General features: G+C 41.8%; 1 protein-coding gene across 5 annotated transcripts in view; it reads left to right on the plus strand.

Moving 5' to 3' along the window:
• The window catches only part of INPP5A (inositol polyphosphate-5-phosphatase A), a 244,062-nt gene that overhangs the window by 203,406 nt on the left and 21,208 nt on the right, over positions 1-19,448 (plus strand). For all 5 annotated transcript variants that reach the window (XM_075424000.1, XM_075424002.1, XM_075424003.1 and 2 more), the window contains exons 10-12: positions 262-357; positions 692-766; positions 14,536-14,609. In XM_075424000.1, coding sequence (XP_075280115.1) covers positions 262-357; positions 692-766; positions 14,536-14,609 — 245 coding nt within the window. The remainder of the gene's footprint in view (positions 1-261; positions 358-691; positions 767-14,535; positions 14,610-19,448) is intronic.

Genomic DNA, 19,448 nt, shown 5'->3' on the forward strand with positions numbered 1-19,448 from the left:
GTAAATTTAATGCGTATTTGCCTAATCTCATTGATACACTCTTAATATTGGCTGTTTCTCTCCAAACAGTAATTCATTTCATTGTTTTAAATCCATCGTGAGTGGAAGTAACTTAAATTAGCAATGCTCTGTATTTTGACCTACAGCAAATCATATGTTCAGGTGGGCACTGAAGATACATAGATTGATTAAGTTCAATGAAATGTGACCTTATGTTGCATATAACCTAGTTTCCCTTTCTCCCTTTGTGTTTTTTATTAGACACTGTGTGCAAAGGCTACAATGCAGACTATCCGGGCAGCTGACACAAATGAAGTAGTCAAGCTAATATTTCGTGAATCTGATAATGACCGAAAGGTAAACAACTTAATGCCCTCTGTACCCCCTGTGTAAATAGAAGCGTTGTTGAATGTTCAATTTCTTCCCTACGAAGCATGAATATAGTTGTTTAAAACTGATAATTTAAAGAGAGGGGAGGGATATAGATTGTCACACCTAATTCTCAGTTAATTGGAGCTTTTTAAGTGATTGCCAGTCAGCCAAATGGGCAAGCTGACAAGGAGCTTTAGACGTGCAGAAATGTTGTGTAGTTGTAAAGGGTTGCGCATCTCTAAAATGGTCACTTCCAACAGCTGTGTGTTAGGTAGCTGAGTCCAAGAGCTTTGCTGACCTCTCTCCTCTATTTTTTCAGGTTATGCTACAATTAGAAAAGAAGCTCTTTGACTATTTTAATCAAGATGTATTTAGAGATAACAATGGCACTGCGGTAAGTTAATTGCTAAACACTTTAGAAGAAATAAGTTGGAAACTCACGTACGAACTGCATTTCTCTACCAGCCCTTTATCCTGATCAACCCTCCTGTCTACCAAATGAGAAGACAGATCAATCTAATACAACAGCTGCTTGAAATTTCCTCCTCACTTAGCCAGTTATTTTGTGTACAGCTTCTTAACTTTAGCATCTGTTTACCTTCTTTTTCACAGACAAAACTGTAAATTAAATATATGTAACGATTTACTTTTCTTCTCTGTACTCTACATTTCGTCAAGCATCCTGTTTCTTTACCAGCTCTTCATTGTGCACCGTAGTAACTTAGGAAACACCCTTAATGCAAAGCTGCCCTGAAAATATCTGGGTCTTCTGAGCCTACAGAGGATAATGGGAATGCATGAATAAACAGAATAGAAAGCTCAAACCCTGCAGCAGACTGGCACTGCTTGGGCAATCATACAGGGCTTCCCAAGAGCAGAAAGCAGACAGGGAACACGAATATTCTGATTTGTAATGAGGACTACAGTTTTTCTGTGGCGGATGGCTTTGTGACTTCTTTAAGGTGATTTAATTTCAAAACCTAGCCACTTCATTTTGGAACAGCTCTATGTCACTGCTGCCAGCTTTCTCAATTTCGTCTAAGGTTCCTAGGAGTGATGTGTCTGAAGGGAAAACATTAAGCATAAAAAAAAAAAAAAAATACAAACCCCAAACAGTTATGCACAGATAAAAATCAGGAATGTGCGTATTTCATATGGGAGCCTTATTGCGGATGTCATGGGCCAGACGCTCTGCTTGTGGAAACTGGCCCAACTTTACTCACATCAGAAGAGCTACGCTCGCGGGAGTCTGATCCTGGTCTGCCCATGTGTGCATAGACTAATGGCATTCATGTGTTCCATGTTCTGAGCTATGTAAACAGGACAGGCTACACTAGACAAAGAAAACCTTCAGAGAACTTTGTGTGTTCTGCAGAAGCTGTGTGTGTCAAAGTCGTTTGTGCAGGCTGTCAAGCTAGCCAAGGCTCCCTTTCTTCAGTCCTTTCCTCAGGGTGACCAAATTTTACCTTCCTTCCTCATGCCCAAAATAAGACAAGGGATTTATCTTCAGTGACTTAGCTTTTTTGAGAACCCCTTTGTGCTTGCCCTAGCCTGCACCTCTCAGTTTGGCCGCATTCTTCACTAATTACACCGTGTTCCTGCTCACACAGTGTATTGCTACTTTTTGCATAGGCATGGAATGTACACAAGCTCCATGACTGTCCCCTCTCACTGGTTTTCTCTCCTACCGAAGTCTTATTTTCTTGTGTTCGGAGGGAACGGGGCTGTTTGGGGGACTGTCGGCAAGGTTCCAAGGCAAGGAGGACAGCTGAAGCCCTATTACCCTCTCTGTTTTTAAATTAACATCTATGAGGTTAATTCTATGATGAGAATCTCACTCATTACTTGAGGTCAGAAGAGTTTGATGAGTGACACTCATGAGGCAGGTGAAGATCTGTTTTCTCCTTTCAGCATCTGTTGATGTCCATGCTGTTTGCTGGGACTGCTGTCCCTTCTTACAGCACGTCTTTCACGTGTGGCATGTATGCTCACCACAAGAAATATCTCTGTATACAACTCATCTTAAAAATGCAGTTACTGTGAGATAAGTTGGTTTGGGGTTTGTTTTTTTTTTTAATTTACAAGGTGAATGCATCCTTGGGAAGTACATAATGTTTCCTTCACTGATGTTTTGCAGTTTTGGGCACATGTAATTCAAAGCAGTAACACTAGTCCCAGTTCCTGTTTCCATATTAATTCTGTTGTTGTCCCAGATTTTCCTTTACGTGTATTATTATAATAATTTTTTAGCTGGTTTTTTTAAACAAATGTTTGTAATGTTTATTTTTCCCCAGTGCGTTTCTGAAGCTGAGCGAAGCTATTCTAGTTGCTGCCGTTTACCACATCCCGGTGGTATTTCGGATGACTGTTGGTTGACTTACATACATGGACGTGGTGTGTTAAAGCATAGGCAGAATCCCACTTAAGCACATTCCATTTCAAAATCAGCAGTCATTTCATTCATGCATCAAGAAGCAGGAAATCTTCCAGATCAAACATGGAAGGAAAAGATAAATGATATAATGAGCCATTGGAGATAATCTAATCTTCATGGTCTAGTTAAACACGCAGCACCATGATCACTAAAAACAAACTACCTATCTAAAAGGATAAATGTCTCTGTGCCGAATTCAACCCAAAAAATCCATCGCATCCTTCATCAACCACCGGTCTTGTACCAGCCTGACAGAAATTTAATTCAGGCTGGCTCCTGAAAATAATTATTGTATTTTAAGAGTAGTAATCATTGGTCGGGACATGATTGAATGTGTCCATGCCTATTGACTTTTTCTATGATTTATAGCTTTGTTTAGTCGATATTCCCATCGAAATTGTATAATTAATTATAAGTGGGGCTGTCAGGTCTGCAGGATAGAGTGCCCTGATGAGTATTTGGGAAGATTAAATTTTCCTTAGCTGTACCAATGCAAGGCTTGGGAATTTTCACAGCACTATGGCTGTTGGATAAAGATGTTTTCTGTGTGTTTAGCAACTGCTTTAGCTCAAAATCCATTGATTTTTCTGAGGGTATTTTTTTTTATCAGTGTGGTGTCTCTTCAGTAACACTGGAATGTGTACAGATGTGACAAGACCTGACAAATATTTATTATCAACAGGCTACTTTATCATTGTCCATACACAGTTATTCCTTCTTTTTTACATTGTAATCAACAAAAAGAATTTTAAGATATATTTATAAAAATGAGTATTTTTTATGAAAAATCTGATATAGATACAGATTATCTGTTCAACAGAAATTCAGTTTGAAATACATACAGTAATCTGTCAGGTCTAATTTTTCCAAATTAATCTGTAGTTTATCCAGACTTACCTGTAGCTCATTCCAAAGTTAGCTTGGCAATTGCCTGTAGTTATTACCTCGAACTGCAGTGACCATTCTGTATCATCTTATTTCAGAAAGGAACACTCAGATTTGTCCAGCTGTGTAGGGATAGAAAAAAGAGAAAACCTATTTGAAAATAGGTGTAGCAATAATGCAAAACTGTCTTAGTATTTAATTCATATGTTCTGAATTGTACATCAAAGTTGTAGTGCATCGGATGGCTCAGGGTGTAACTCCCGTGACTACAACAGAGCTACCATGTCTAGGTGCTACAGGGAAGGGTGTTACACAGCCGCGGTGAGAAAGTGGGACAAGAAGAGGTACAACACGTAGAGTTTCACCTTAGTGTCAGACAGATTCCGGTTTAAGTCATTGCTTTTGAATTAGGAAAGGTTAACACCACTGACCTTGATGGCAGGATACAGCCACCCGTTGCTGTAGAGCACTGGTGTGCCCTCCTGCTCCAGAGACTTGCCTGTGAACAGTGGGCAAAACACAGAAGAGGCTTCTCTCGTCTGCACTGGCCACTTGCGCCCCTCAAGAGGCGACAGTCCCCCGCTGGGAACCTCGACCATGTCCCAGCCACCCCTCTCTTGTTTTCCTGCTCCTCCCCCCTCCAGAGAGCACGGGGAGTCCCCGCACAAGCGGGCGCTCGGGGAGTGCCCAGGCCTTCGGCGCTGGCTACCCGAGGGGGTCTGTGGTGATGTCCGCTCTTCCTGACCCTGCACTAACTCGCCAGTGCGTTCCTCACACAAAATCTGGTCGTGGCTTTGGATTTGCCAGCTCTCAAGTGATAAAAACTAGCATGATGGTGCTTTCAGGAGAACAGAAGTGTGCGGGGAGTTCTTGAATAAATCTATGCTTTTACCTTTTTTTTCCAAATTCCTTAATCGTTTATGATAAATCAGGCTGTAAGTGTAAGTATCTTGTGTTTGGGAGTTCACTGTTAATTGCAAAACAATCAGAAGGAAAGCAAGCCAGGGATAATTATTTAATGAAAAAATTATAATCATGTTATTGATTTGTACAAAAGAACCACAAGCTAGATGCTATTTCTTCAGTAGTAGTCAGTTAAATAAAAACATAATAAGAATGTAAAAACTCTTAATGACTACAGAGGAATGATTTAGTCAGTAGGAATCATTTTATGATTTTTAACCACAGTCAGAAATGAGCAATGGTGCATACTTTCCTATCTTTCATATGAACCATGTTAAAGAATCAATCCAGATAGAAAGTAATGTACTGCCCTTAAGATTTTGGCCATGACTCTGTAATAAATGTAATCAGTGAATTAATTATCTGAAGAGTTGAACCTGATGTTACTCCTGCTACAATGATAATCTTGTCCATTGATGTTCATGGAACCCGGTGGCTGATTCCGTAGCCGCTCTTGCGCTGGCCATCCCCGCGGTGCCCCGCTGCCCTCCCTCACGCAGGGACACGTGCCTGGGCAGCCCTTTGTCCCAGCTGCTCCCCGGCCTCTGCTGCTCGGGGCCGAGGCGGCGAGACCAAGGGTGCCACCGCACCACGGCGCCTGGGTGAGCAGGGGCTGCAGAGGACGCTGGTGTTGTTACCAGCATTAATTCCAAAACAGATGCGAGACAGTTATGCAGGAAAGCCTGATGATCTCCAGCCTAGATACTGATGAAATGTTGGTGGTTCCTTTTCTTACTTTAATTGCTATTATAATGGCAAAAAATAAGCAAAGAGCTGCTATCAGTGGTCCTTCAGTAGTCCTCTTGCTGCAGACAACAGATGGTAAACTTCTACGCAGAGCACATTCTTATTCAACTTCTGTGTTTTGAACAGTGAAATCAGCCGTCGAGAATAGATTCCTTTTTTTCTGTGTGTCCATTTAGCTTCAACTGATACGGTATGAGAAGGAATTTATAATGTACTGTAAAAATGGATTGAGTTATAAAGGTCTTGTTCTCCCTGTGCCAAGTAATGATTTAAAGTGATCTGTTATCATGCTAATTAGCTTAGAGGTGTTACTACAAGCAGTTCAGGCAAACATACTTTAAAATAATGCGTAATTTATTTGTGTTTTTTTTAATATTCCCAGGAAATCCTGAAATGATATGCAAATTGAGAAGAAAGATTTAGTCCATGAGGGACCTTTATTAAGCTTTTTGTGAATATGTGTGCTCGTAAAGGTTAAGGATCTGGCATCACTGAAAATGTATTAATCAACAGGCAAGATATAGCACAATGCACTCTTCCCAATGGCCTTGGCTCTGACCCTTTTAAAGATAATGGGAATACTGTCCACTAAGAACTAGATTAGGACGATCAAGTGCATTTCATCAGGGTTTGACTTGAACCATGATCCCAGAGGTGAAAAGGCAGAGGTTTATCCACTGAGCCAACCAGCCCCTGTCCAGATAAAATCTTGAATATGATGTATAAGGGCAAATTAGGATACAGGAAGGAAATTGATTGCTTAGGACCATTGTTACCTAGGACTCGTCATAACGAAATCTTATGCGTCCTGAAACTGCTCCTTTTATTTAAGGTGCTTGTCTGAGATGCCTGATTTTCATAAAGTACTGGCAGGAAGGTGGCTTTGTGCCACTTTGAGTATTGCTTTACTCAAAAAACAGTATTCCCTTGCTTGGAATTGCATTTGCTTAAGTTAGTGGTTAGTTGATATGCCATTGGATAAACTGCAACATGAGTAATGACAGAGACAGGAAATATTATCAATAAATTATTGTCGCTGGCAAACATAAATGTAAAGCCAGATTGCAAGCAGAAGTCAATCCAGACATGCTGGGTTAGCTGTTTACTGCCAGCTTTGTGTTCCAAATAAATGTATTATTCTGGTGCAGAATTTACGCATATCACAAAGTTATAAATATTATTTCATGACCTTTTGTCCCCCTGTCCACACAGGTACTGTAAGTTCTAAGGCTAATTCAGATGTGCTGTACTATATTTCATTTTTTAGCCATTGGTCCTTGTTTAAGCATAGTCTAAAGAGGAGGTCCAGCATCTGTACTTGCACTCTGTAATCCAGCGTGTAGTCAGTATGATCTGCTAGCATGCTTTGGCCTAGGGGCACCCTTTTTAACCTTTGTGAGATGCCAGAGGATACCCAGAGAGGCAATGTTTGCACCTGCATTCCAGTCCTCGAGAGCTTGTGGATCTCACCATCATCCCTTAAGGGTGATATTTGGGCATATATAAAAGCATCCTGCCTAGGCTTCCACATCTTGCCTGAAGTCTACGGCAATCCAGATAAAGGTAGAAAGTTGCTTATTTTTTTTTGCAGCAACTCTCTGGAGTAGCCCAATCCTTTTGCATTCTCCAGGTACCCCTCACAGCCTCACAGGGGCTTTGTGCACACACACACAAAGAGGAGCAAATAGTAAGTTTAACAGGAAACGTAATGCTCAAGGACACTCATGCAAGCAGTACTGCTGGAGATGAGAGTCGGGTACTCAGTTGCGAGGATGCAGAGACATGGGTTCTGGTCCCTGGTCTGTGTATGTATTCTGCATATTTTTATGCTGTTGTCAAATTGGAGCTCACAGACTGACAGTTTGACAGGACAGTGCATGCTGGTTTAAACTCCCTAATGGTACAAATTCATGTGATGTTTCACAGTGACAGACATGTAAAGTTTAATGAAATAATCCACTATCACACTTGCAAGCAGGATATTCCTAATTAGAATCTTTCACTTTTAAAGTTAGCATCCACTCAGTCGTTCTTGCCATTTTTGAGTGGTTTATATTGCAAGCTGTTGTGCACAGTTTATGAATTAATTACAATAGCGTTAAAGTGTCTATTCCTGTAAAGTTTTGAAAAAGACAATTTGCATGAATGCAGTTTAGCAGAGACAAATTTTTTAAATCAAAGCAAGCACGGGAATCCCAGGAGACTGAGTGACAAAATGCACTTTTTACCGTTAGACAACAGGAAGCATGCACTCGGACTTTGAGGAGCTGGTGAAGTCACTGAGAACTGGCACTCACCTAGAGGTCCTCATTGCTTTTGCGTTGCGTTGATGTACTAAAGAGAGCAAATAACGTTCACAGGAGAAATCTGGCTGGCATGTAGGATGATGGGAGCTGTAGTCTCTGCATGGGAAAGCCGTGAGCAGTCGGGCTGCGTTTCGGATGCTGCGGGCGCTGTGCAGCAGGAGGGGTGGGAGGTGGTTTGCTGGTGCAGAGCAGCATTTCATCAAGGAGCACTTGGGATGGGAAAGGTGCTTTTGTTGTCAGCGGAACGCTAATGCAGGTAACTGCTGCTGCGGGAGTGAGAGTCTGTACTCCACTTGGTTCAGTGTTTTTGACTTCTTAACTAAATACTTTATTCTTGACGTATACTGAAGTTTATTCTCCTGACTGAGAACTGATTACCCAAGTAGTACAAGAGGAGTCTGATTTTTTTTTTTTTCCAAGTAACAAAAATATCCCAAGATAATATCTGGATTTTCTGCTGCGTGCTGCAGTTCAGAGGGGTGTCTGAGCCCTGGGGAGATGTCAGCAGGGTGTTTAACTTCCAGCTTATCCATACCAGTAGCTTCAGCGTGAAGTCCACGGGCGTGGACTGCAAGGATCCACACAGGGCATTTAGGAAAAACAAGATTATATGCAGAATCCGAACGCATGAAATGTCTAAAAGGGCTACAACCTCCACTGGAAGAATGTAAAGCATACGTAATTGGAAAAGTTAGCAAGCACTGTTTCATCCAAATCGGTGTTCAGGTGTTACAGGCACTGAGCGTCTTTCAGGCTGAGAAACAGTGCAGCACAAGGCCTGTGAGCCGTGTTTGCATTAGCCCGTGACGCTAGCTGGTAGCCCTGGGTCTCAAGCACTTTGCCCTGAAGTGTGCCAGGCGCTTTCCCTGCCCGTCAGCTGAACATGTCACCACTTTGGAAAGGCCATGCTGCCTAGCGGCGTCTGGTGTCGCCGTGCTGTTTCCGCACCGGCAGCGGACCTGTGCCTTGCGAGCCTTGGTGCTCGGGCTGCGCAGCTGCAGCCGTCTCCGGCCCTGTCGGGCCTTGCGGTGCAAACCGGGCATAGGGGTACGAGGAGGGCGAGAGGTGCGGGAATGTGAGAAATCAGGCAAGGGGACAGAAAACGGAGCGCCAACAAGGCAAAGGCAACAGAAGTCTCCTGTAATTACTCTAGTGATCAGTAGGCAGCAAGGGAAAGTGTGGTTCTTTCTAGACATTTTAAGCAATATAAATATTTCCATAACAAATACTATTTTTCAATGCATTTTCCCGAGCAGTCTTCTGAAAAAGTTGGAATACTATTGGAAAATGTTCGTGTCCTTTAAACCATTGGAATGTCTCCTGAGAGAGAGAGAGAGGCATACTGTCAAAACGAGAACAAAACAGCATTTTCCTGGGGGAGCTTCCGCTGAAATCAAAGATTTTCTGAGTCAGTGCAAGCACAGGGAGGCTTCAGTGCTGACGGAGTCCTATACGGCCTGTGCCTAACTCTTCTAATGCTAGGAAAAGTATATTTGGTGCAGTTTCTCTGTATGCCATATATCCACATTTATGTAGGAGTTTATGATTTGACAACACTGCCATTCAGGATGTATAGACAAATTCTCAGAAATAGCAGAAATACAATAATATATAAAAGCAGTGTAAGTGGTACATTTATATTCAGTGATTTTGGCTTTTTTCTGTGAAACATGATTTTAAAGAATGGCTTTATGAGAGAGATAAAATTAAGATTCAAAATATATAGCAATGGATCATTCTACAAAGTCTTAGCTAGAAGAAACAGTAACTTTAAAATAAAGCCAGAGCAGAGCTGTGTATGACATTTTCATGGAGAAGTAGGAGGGATCAGCATTTCCACAGGCCTTTATCTGAGGTCAGTAGACTACTGAATCAGTTTCTAAATATTTTTCTTTGACTGGAAAGCTGGATAAAATTACTGTATTTCCAAAGTCTCTTGAAAAAAATAGTGTGCTATACAAGACTGGCAATGGAGGTTACGGTGACCACTGTCCACACATTTTAATTCTCTAAGGTCATTTCTGTATGCTCATCTCCTCTTTTTGGTCTGAAACTTCATTTCCTTTTCACATCTGTGAATTCTCTGGTGGGCCCTGCAGATGGATTTGATAAATGCTGCTAATAACACCTTCTGATCTACCAGTGCTCTGACTTTGCTCTGTGGGTCTTGATGAGTAATTGCCGTTGTTCTACTCCAATGACTGAATTAAGTTGCCTTGTTTTAAAGGGTTCATAGGCGTGTGATTGTGGCCAGGGTGGCCCTTTGCAGCATACCGATGGACACTGACCTTTGAAGAGTGCCTCGTCACTTTAATCTGAAGCAAGCAAAATTACCTTGATTTCTACAACAGGCTAAACTCTGTAATAATCCTTTGGTTTCTGTCAAGCTGCATAATAACAAAATTTAGGATTTCATGTAATTGATATCTTTGGCCAAAGCACACACTGCTTAACTGCGTACAGCCCGGTGAGCTATAGGGACAGTGGGCTGTAGCCCGTGCTCCAGCCCTGGGGCGAGGGAGCTCACTGGGGTCCCCGTAGCTAGGACTGCGCACTACTGAGACCATCCGTCCAGCCCTACTCAATTTTTTCTTCTTGAGTGCCATCGAGGTTCTGCAGACAGTACCTGTGCGGGACTGCATGCTCTGGTGTTGTGCATTGCCTTCTACTTCACCCTTGTACGCAAATGCGGTTGTGTGCCATAGTGCTGCCAAGAAAAAGGGAGGGAGAAACAAAACTCTCTTCAGCAGCTTTTACGGGCGACACAGTTACCTGGAAAAGCAGCAACGTTGATAATTCCCTGAAAAGGTGGTGGGCACTGCAGCCGATACAGGCAACAGCCCTAAATGCTTTTAGTTCCACTCAGATTAAATAGGGAATATCCTTTACTGCAAATGGAGTCATTCTTTAATTCTGTGCAGAGAACTTCATTGATACCAGGCCAGTTCCTGTTTGGATCAGTGGGAGCTGGAGTATACAAACTAATTGAAGCATTTGGCTCATGAAGTTTGCTAAACAGAAATGCGTAACTTCAGACTGCAGAATCCTATCAATAAATTTAACCTGGTTTTAAAAATAATACTGTGCGCAGTGAGTGTTTGCTGACAGTCACAGTCCGGTGCTTCATGCCTTCTTACACATACTGCGTGGCTGTATTCCCCGAGGCGTACTGTCGCTGTGTCTCATGGAGTATTACCTAACTGTAGGTCTGTTACTTGTATGTGTGGGTGGTGTTTTCATTTGGAAGGTGTTAATCAAACGTTCGTGTTGGGCTGGTCACTGGACATTGTAGAGCAAATATCTTGACATAGTATCAGCAGCTCAGTGGTTACAGCAGATAAAACATAGGCCCTGCATCATCCTTGCTGGAATTTAGGTATAAATACATTGGAGAAATTGAGTTGGGGAAAAAAACCAGTCTTCTGAACCGCCTGTGACATACAGTTCTGGAATTAACTTCCAGCCACAGCATTTGAAGATCTCTGTGTAATTGCTCAAATTACCCCAGCACATCATGTAACACCTTAAAGATTTGGTTCGTAAGGATGATCTTGTAATGAGTAAATTAAATGGAACAATATATTGATTTTTAGGCTTTGAACTTAATTTGTCATTTTTAAGGCAGAGTGACAGACATACTCATGGTTACTGTTACAGCAATGACACTATTCACAATGCTGTTTAATGTACGTTATGGAAATAAGTGAGAAGCTTGTGCTGAAAATTATCAGGAATAGTGTGTTCAGGGTGTGGCATTTTTTACATACAATGTTATATGCTTTGAAAATAATATTCTCTGAGATTCTGACTGCTTCTCAATATCATCTGGCCTATATAAAATTTCATTGATTTTCTGTAGTGCCAAGCAGCTCCAGACACCCATGTACCTGTCATAAAGCAAATACAATTAAACAGTGCCTGTGTCCAGTCCCGTTCCTTGTCTCATTAAGTTGCATTGAGAGAAAGTGACATTTATAACCATTTGTGGCAAGACCTAGTGAAGTCCTTGTTTTTTCACCAGTAATCTTGCATTTTGAGATTACAGGCTTAAATGAGAACCCAAGTGTTTTTATACCAGAAGAACAGTAGTTAAAACATACTCTTCTACTGAAAAATTAACTGGAGTTTTCTCAAAATGCACAGTTCAAGTTTTCATCATTTCGCCCCCTCATCTCCTCCACTGTCTTCAGTGGTACCAGGTAAATAAAGAAAAGCTCTTAGGTGGATTCATGGTACGCAGTCCTGAACGCGTGAATAACTTGTCATTGCCCTTCATAAGAATGAGCAGATGTCTGTTTGCATAGTCGTTGGACATGCTGGAACAGAAAGTTACAGGTGCTGTAACATAGTGACTTAATATCTAGGAAAAAATAATTTGTTGAAATTAAATAATTCTTTAAAATACGGCAAGAAATAAAAGTTGGTGCAAATAATCCAGTGAAAATATTTAACTGTTTTACATGTGAGGTTGAATTGTCTACAACAAGCATTCCCTGAATATTTCTTCCAGGCACCCAGTTGGGCTTTGACATCCAGCTGGGTAATCGTGAGTTTTGGCTTTGTCATTTCAGGTTAAAGATGTCCCTGTACCTGGGGAAACTTGGGGAACTGATAGAGAGCACAGCACACAATACAGTCTTGTTCCTAGTATCTGTCCTCTCTGTCACCAGTGTCAGCAGCTCATCTGCATAGCACAGACACAGCTAAACAAGCAACTGCGGCAAATAAACACATCAGAAACTTCTTTGGATAATGCGTGTCTGAATGCTTAGTCCTCTAAACCCCGGCCTTCATTTAGTTTGCAAATATCATCATAGCAAGAACAATCTGAATGTATAAAATTTTGAAAGTGTGAATTGGTATGAGAGGACAATGCATCTATTTAACGTCGCCAGCCCTTGGAATGCCCATGAGTAATTTACACCATTGTGTTCTATGGAGCATTGTTCTTTTATTCAGTTCTTGCAGTTTCCACACTTCAGAAATAGCCCTCTTTCTCCTGATGTTGCCACTTTTCTTCTCTGATCAGTTTACTTGGCAACAGTAGGAAAAATGTATTTGCACTGTATTAATAGACATAGGTTTCAAGGAGAAGTTTTAATTGGGGATGGTAGGGTGTTTTCCTCTGCTGGATTCATGCTGGGCAGAGAATATCTTTGAGACAGAGACACATGGAGCAGGAAAGGGATGGTAACTTTTTTGTCATAGCCAGTTTGTGTGTATGTCTTGTGGCTACACATCTGTCTATACATACTTAAATAGAGGATCGCAGTCTGGAAACATGCATGATAAACCATTTTTTCCTGAACTATGTTGAGATTGCTTCAGTAAGAATAGTGGCTGAACCATCTCAGCATTTCTAGGATCGAGCATATTATTCGATACACACCGTAAGGTTCCACAGAGATGTGTATAAATATTTATCCAAACATCATGGATATTCAGCTTTTGATCAGATGTTAACACAGGTACAAATTATCTGCAGTTGTTTGTATTGCAAGAGCTTTTCCAGCGTACCATCACTGCGTTTGGTGTCAGATGCACTGAATTAGGGGAAGCTGCCTGTTATTTGACATCATCACGTAGAAGTGCGCCCATATAGCAACATGGCAACTGGAAACTGAGGAGAGCCGGGTGGGCCTTGGAGAGGTAGCTAATCAGCAGTGCAGGTGGTTCAGGTAGCTGGTTTTCACAGAGATAATTAATGTGTACAAGTAGCTGCTAATTGCACATTTCAGGAATGATTTACGAGGTGGCAGAGGGGAAAGAGGGACACAATCTAATTTCTTTGGGAACCTCTGCCATTCATACAATGGTATCAGCGCAGCTGTGAGATGGGACATGATTGATGAACATGAGCAAACACGCCGCCATCGTACAGGATACTGTTTGGATGACACACTTGTCAAAATAGAAAGTGGCACTTAGAGCGACAGCCAGTAACAGTGCAGATTATGAGCTTTTTGTCTTTTAACTCGTTAATTCACTCGGGCGTCAGGCTTAACACCAGCCGTGGTTCTGAAATAAGGTCGTTTATGTCCATCAGAACAGTTATTGGTTTTATGGGGACAATTATCATTGACTTGTTATGAGTAGGTTTGTGTTTATAAACAGAAGACTGCAGATATTTATTTTCTCTGTAGAGGTCGGGGGAAAACAAATTTGGCAAGGACTAATATTTATACAGGACATTAAATCTAGATTTATGAACATCTCTTTCAAATATCTGCTTCTAGCACTGTATCTTGGCTGCTGCCTGCGAACACTTTTGACCTGTCATCACGTACCCCTCTTTCTGCTATCTGGCGCACACCACCCAAAAGAGGTGTACAAACCCACGCTTGTCTTTGCTTAGGAAGAGTGATGTGCACATCCTTGTGTTTATCGTACCTTCTTATCTGAGCTAAAGATAATATGACGTAATATAATACTCTTTGCCAGCATTTTTGTGGACTGATTAGCATATCAGTTTGCTGTACTTTTTTAATGCCAGTCTGGTTTATCTTTGAAAAGATTGCTAATAAAATTTGAAAAAATGTAGCCATTTTGAAATAGTAAGTGTACATATAGGTCAGTGCTGTAAAGAGCCAATGTTACGTGTTTCGCTGAGATGAAAAGGAACATTCTGAACGCTTTTCTCAATGAACTGCTCATGTGTCAAAATAGTACTGAGTGTTTCGTGCTATGCTGTAAAAGCTATTATATGAGGGAGATGCCTCAAGCTATGTAATCAAAGGCTCTGTTTATTTCCTTTTATATAATGTAGTATTTTTAGGTTGCTTCAGTTCAACATCAAAGAGTGAATACGTTTATTTCTATCTTTTATAGCTTTTAGAATTTGACAGAGAGCTGTCAGTCTTTAAAGACAGATTGTATGAACTGGACATCTCATTTCCTCCCAGGTAAGATTCATATATAATCCATTTATTTAACTAGCTAGCTAAAACATAATTGTTACTAGCACTGTCAGTAAAATGTGAGTGCTCCCTTACGTATTGTAGAAATGATAACGATCTTCATTCCTTTCATAAATGTTTTGGTCTCCCCACATCCCCTCCATCAGTACATAAACAGTGACAGTGCGGTCCGCATGCCGATAGTGCTCTATAGCTCATCGTTTGGATTCAGCTGATCCTGTCTTTTATAGTTGCTCTTAAAATAGATGAGATGTGTTTGTGTGTTAAGAGATGAGTAGCTACTTTTAAGCACTGGACCCAGATAATCTGTTAAAATACTTTATTGCAACCATAAAGGCAGTCTTTGCCTCAAGCTGTTGAAAATGGACTGGCAACGGCACTCACTAGGAATAGACGTGAAGTGGAGATGCAGAGCCTGATGCCATTGCTCAAGCACGGCTCCAAGAGGAATATCAGGAGAGAGGGCAGGACCTTATATTCTGCTTTTTCAGTTTCAGTAAACTTGTTATATATAACTGCTAAGACTGCTGGAATAATTTGGCTTTTTTAATACACGTGCATGATTTTAGTCAATTATATCCCTTAGGTGAATTTTAGCCATGAATAGACAAGTATTGCTGTCAAACAAAACCAAGATTTTTAGAAATGGCAGTGCTGTTCAGGAGAAATCTGTGGAAAATTTGATACAGTTTTAAACATTTGTGGCCCCTTTCCAAGAATGAAGAAGTCAAATCTCACAGTTGCTTTTAAGGGAAAGAAATACTAATTTGCAAAGAAAGTTAAAATAAAGTTACAAGAAATCATATATAAAAACATATTTTTGTATATTTAGAGTAGATACAATATTCTTAAATATTGCTGGTTTACCCTTTATAGACAGGTAGAAAAGTGTGATGTTTTGGCATACATGAAAAAAAAATTTGGAAAGCTTGGTTTTTTGTTATCATAGTCTCATTATTTCTCACCAGCCAGCTGTGATACTGATTATATTGATCCCTTGGGACAATGGAAGTATGCACAGAGAGGTTACCGCTGCTCTAAATTGTTCTTATTGATTGAGTATGATAACAGAAGACCAGCAGTGTGTACATCTCTGAGTGCATTTCATTAGTTGTGTACCTGGTCAGGGTAAAAGGAGGTGAGGGGAAATCGACAGGAATTCTTCCCAGAAACAACTCCTCTCCGTGATTTCACCAACCTCAGTGCTTTCAGCCAGAACAAGGTTTGGCAAAAATACATTATTCATGAATTGTTTGCAGATTCTTCAGTCAATACAGTTTGGTGTCTTTCTGCTCTCAAAGATCAGAAATTTGGTGTGAGTAGTCTTTGTATCTAAGTTGTACTTTTGATCTGTCTGTGAAACTCTGAACATCTGGCCAAGGTCTAAACCCTTGAAAAATTTCACAAATATGTTCAAATCTCAGTAGAGATTTCTGTTACTATGTTAGTGGTTAAGTTTCTTGCAAATTACAACTAGACTGGATACAACCCAGAATTTTTCTCGCAGCTACCAAGGCCCATGTCCTGTGAGGTTGTGGGCAGGTGATAATTGAGCCTTCCTCTCCTTTACATCCCATTGGAGCAAGTAGCGGTGGGAAGCCTCCATGAGTGAAACACAGGCGGAACAAAAGCCAGATCCGAAACTGTACCGGAGCCGCCTGGTAGCCATGCGGGGAAGGGCATTGCTAGGACTCAGCAGGGTGAAGCCTCAGGCCAGCGCTGGGTCTCCAGGCGAGGAGACCAGGACCTGCAGAAGCAGCCAGAAGAGGAAAGCTCCAGAAAGTTAGCTGATGAGAGTCAAGGACAACAAGAGAGGATTGCAGAGGAGGGAGGACTGGGCAAGGATGATCTGGAGCGCTGGGGGAGAGTGGTGAAAACCGTAGGAAGAGCGAGATGGCTGGAGGATGCTTCCCCTGGGATGTAACATCTAGTTGGTCTTGCCCTTCCCAGGTGAAAACAGGTAGCTAGGAGAAAGATTTTCTGTGTCCTTTCCTATCACTGGTCTGCAGAGTGATAGACTGCTGCTGTCAGATGTCAGATGCTGGAGTACGCAGGAATCCCTGTCTGGCTGGGGTAACGCCACTTGTCCTTGAGGTGCAGCCAGAATGGAGCTTGAAAGTGGCATAATGTAAGACTATATGAAGAGATAAAGAAGCCTTGGTGGAAAATGGAAGGTGTCTGACAAAAGAAGTTAAACTGGGAGTAAATAGGAGAGCTTGTGAGAGCTGTGACTGAGAACTGCTGACGTTACTGTAAAACCAGCAGCGAGCTGTGGGGGGATGGATGGGAAGGACCCTATGAACAGGAGTAAGGGGAGGTAAATTAAATATTAGTCAACTGTATTTGTGCTCTCTGCTGCCTCCGTATCTGAATACATTGGCACGGAGCATAAACATCCAAATGATACATTTTGATACCATTAGCATTTAAAGTTACTATATCTTCTGTATGAGTCTGTTACTGTCTAGAACAAAAACGTGAAATGAAGTGCTACACAAGAGATGAACCCCTGGTAACAAAATGCAAGACCAGGTGAAAATGTTGCATCCCAGAAATCCCTGTGGATGAAACGCAGGTTTTGACTTTGTCTAGTTGATGTCATGAGTGGAACGAAGGAAATACCCTGTAATACAAGCTAAGTATTATCTCCTATCCCCTCCCCTGCCCACATGCTTGCAGACTTGGCTGGGAAACTACAGGAGCAGCTTTCTGAGGCCACAGCACTGTAATCAAGGAGGGCAGTCACCAACTTCTGACGGCAGCTTAACCGCTGCCAGCTCCTTCTTCCTCAATTTTATTGCTTGTTTTCAGTTCCTTGCAAAACCAAAGCCAAATCCAGCTCGTATCCTTGTTTTGTACACACTGCCAGTATTAAAGATGAACTATTTCATTAACGACGGTTTTGGCTTGTAAAGTTAAAGTCGAGGCAGCTGAGCCCTAGCAGTCGTTGATCCGTATGAGAGGATGTGATGGACGCAGGTCCTGCATTCGGTCCCCTCACTCCCCCGGAACAAGGGGCCATCACGCACTCGCTCTCGGCGTGACGCCTGCCGTGGGCATTTCGGTATGGCTCTGCGGGGGGTGGCACCCTGTCTCCAGAGCTGCTGATGAGTCCTGCACGGGGCAGCAGCTAACAGTCACATTGCGCTTGCTTCTGTTGTCTTTGAAACAAGATGACAAACCAAGATCCTGACCACTTCTTGCCATCAAAGATCCCATAACATTTTTGCAAGAGCAACGTCTAGACAGATGTTCTGGCCAAAGCCCCCGGTAATTGGATTCGACCTCCCCCAAACGCATTGTTGCTTTAGTTGAGTTTGTTGGTATTCTTCCCTTTCTGCCCCAAACCGCTGCGCAGCAGGCTGGTGCCATGCTGATTGCGGCTGCACAGCACTGCTAAGGGACGCTGAACTTGGCAGTTGTCTACAGACTGCAGCTCTTCCACTCGCTCAGATGCTTAAAAAAAAATCTGCACTACCAAGGTGGAAGCAGACACTGCTGAGCAGGGACCCTGTCCAGATCTTGGGAAACAGCCATAACGGGTCGTTTCCAGCTTCACCCCTTCGCCTCTCTGTTCCCAGTCCGTTCCCAGCTGTGGGGCTTTGTGAACAACCTGGAGAGTGGTACGGCGGGTACGGTGTAATGTACCAAACTCCTCCTCGACCTCCAGAGGCCCGCAGATGACCAGCCCTGTGGCTGCTGTTCTCACCTGCAGTGAAGGGGATTAGCGTGCAGCTTTGCCTGCTACTAGCTCTATTTCCTTCTTATAACTAAGTAATAGTAATAATAATAAACAGTAATGAATTTTTACATACTGAAAGCTGGCACTTCCTTTGTGGCATGGAAGAGAAGCTAACGCTGAATGACATCTCTTTGAGCTTAAGCAGAGGATATTGATAAAATATGAGAAATGAATATGAGAATATTGCTAAAAATACAAGACGTAAGAGCAACAAGCTAAACTCATGCATATACAAAGAGCAAATTTGCTTTACATTCAGGTGCTTTTTTTCATCTGTCTCTCCTTGTGTTCTGGGTCATGTGGCAAGGGAATCCTGCTGTCTGCTCTGTAGTCCTTGCACAGGCACCCAGGTCAGTGAGGACTGTTGCCTCAGTAAGGACTGCAGAACTGGAGTCACGGTTGTTAGAGGTACTGCAGATCAGTGTCCCTTTTTTGTTCATGAAAATAAGCACATTGATTTTCCTGTAAGAAATAATATAATTTATTTTTCTTTGTATTGAAATAATGACTACAGTATGCTACTAACTGCAAAACGAGGTATTTTGAATAGGCAAAAAGTGGTAGTTTTAATGTAGCACATTTTCTTTTTGGGAGGGAATCTGTAGCTTATCATGACTTGACTGCTTTTATATACTGTTTGTAAATACGAGCTTAATATGTAAGAAATTTGTCATATATCCAGTCATACTAGATTTTTTTTTTTAACCGAAGGAGGATATGATCTGTCCTGTATGTTTAGAAGCTTCTTCTTTAAGCTTCTTGATATTCTTTGCTGGAAAGTGTATGGTGCATCCGTTTGTTCTGCAGATGGCATCAGACAAAGCCTTTTTCACTAGAGGGAAAGCCAGAGAAAGCTCTAGTCACTTTTTGTGTCAGGCTTATGGGCTTAATTAGTGACCATTTGAATTTAGAAGGAAGTTGTAAGCAATTGTAATGATAGCCTTAAAGTAGTATTTCAGAATTTGTTTTATACATGATATTTCAATTATGGTCCATTGATTCAGTCTATGAATTACTCTTTACTTCTGTTCATGATCCATGGTGTTATGGTCTTAAATCATGGGATGCTGGCCAACAGCTGA

This window comes from Opisthocomus hoazin, chromosome 6 (genome assembly GCF_030867145.1).
Source record: "Opisthocomus hoazin isolate bOpiHoa1 chromosome 6, bOpiHoa1.hap1, whole genome shotgun sequence".
In the NCBI taxonomy this organism is placed as follows: Eukaryota; Metazoa; Chordata; class Aves; order Opisthocomiformes; family Opisthocomidae; genus Opisthocomus; species Opisthocomus hoazin.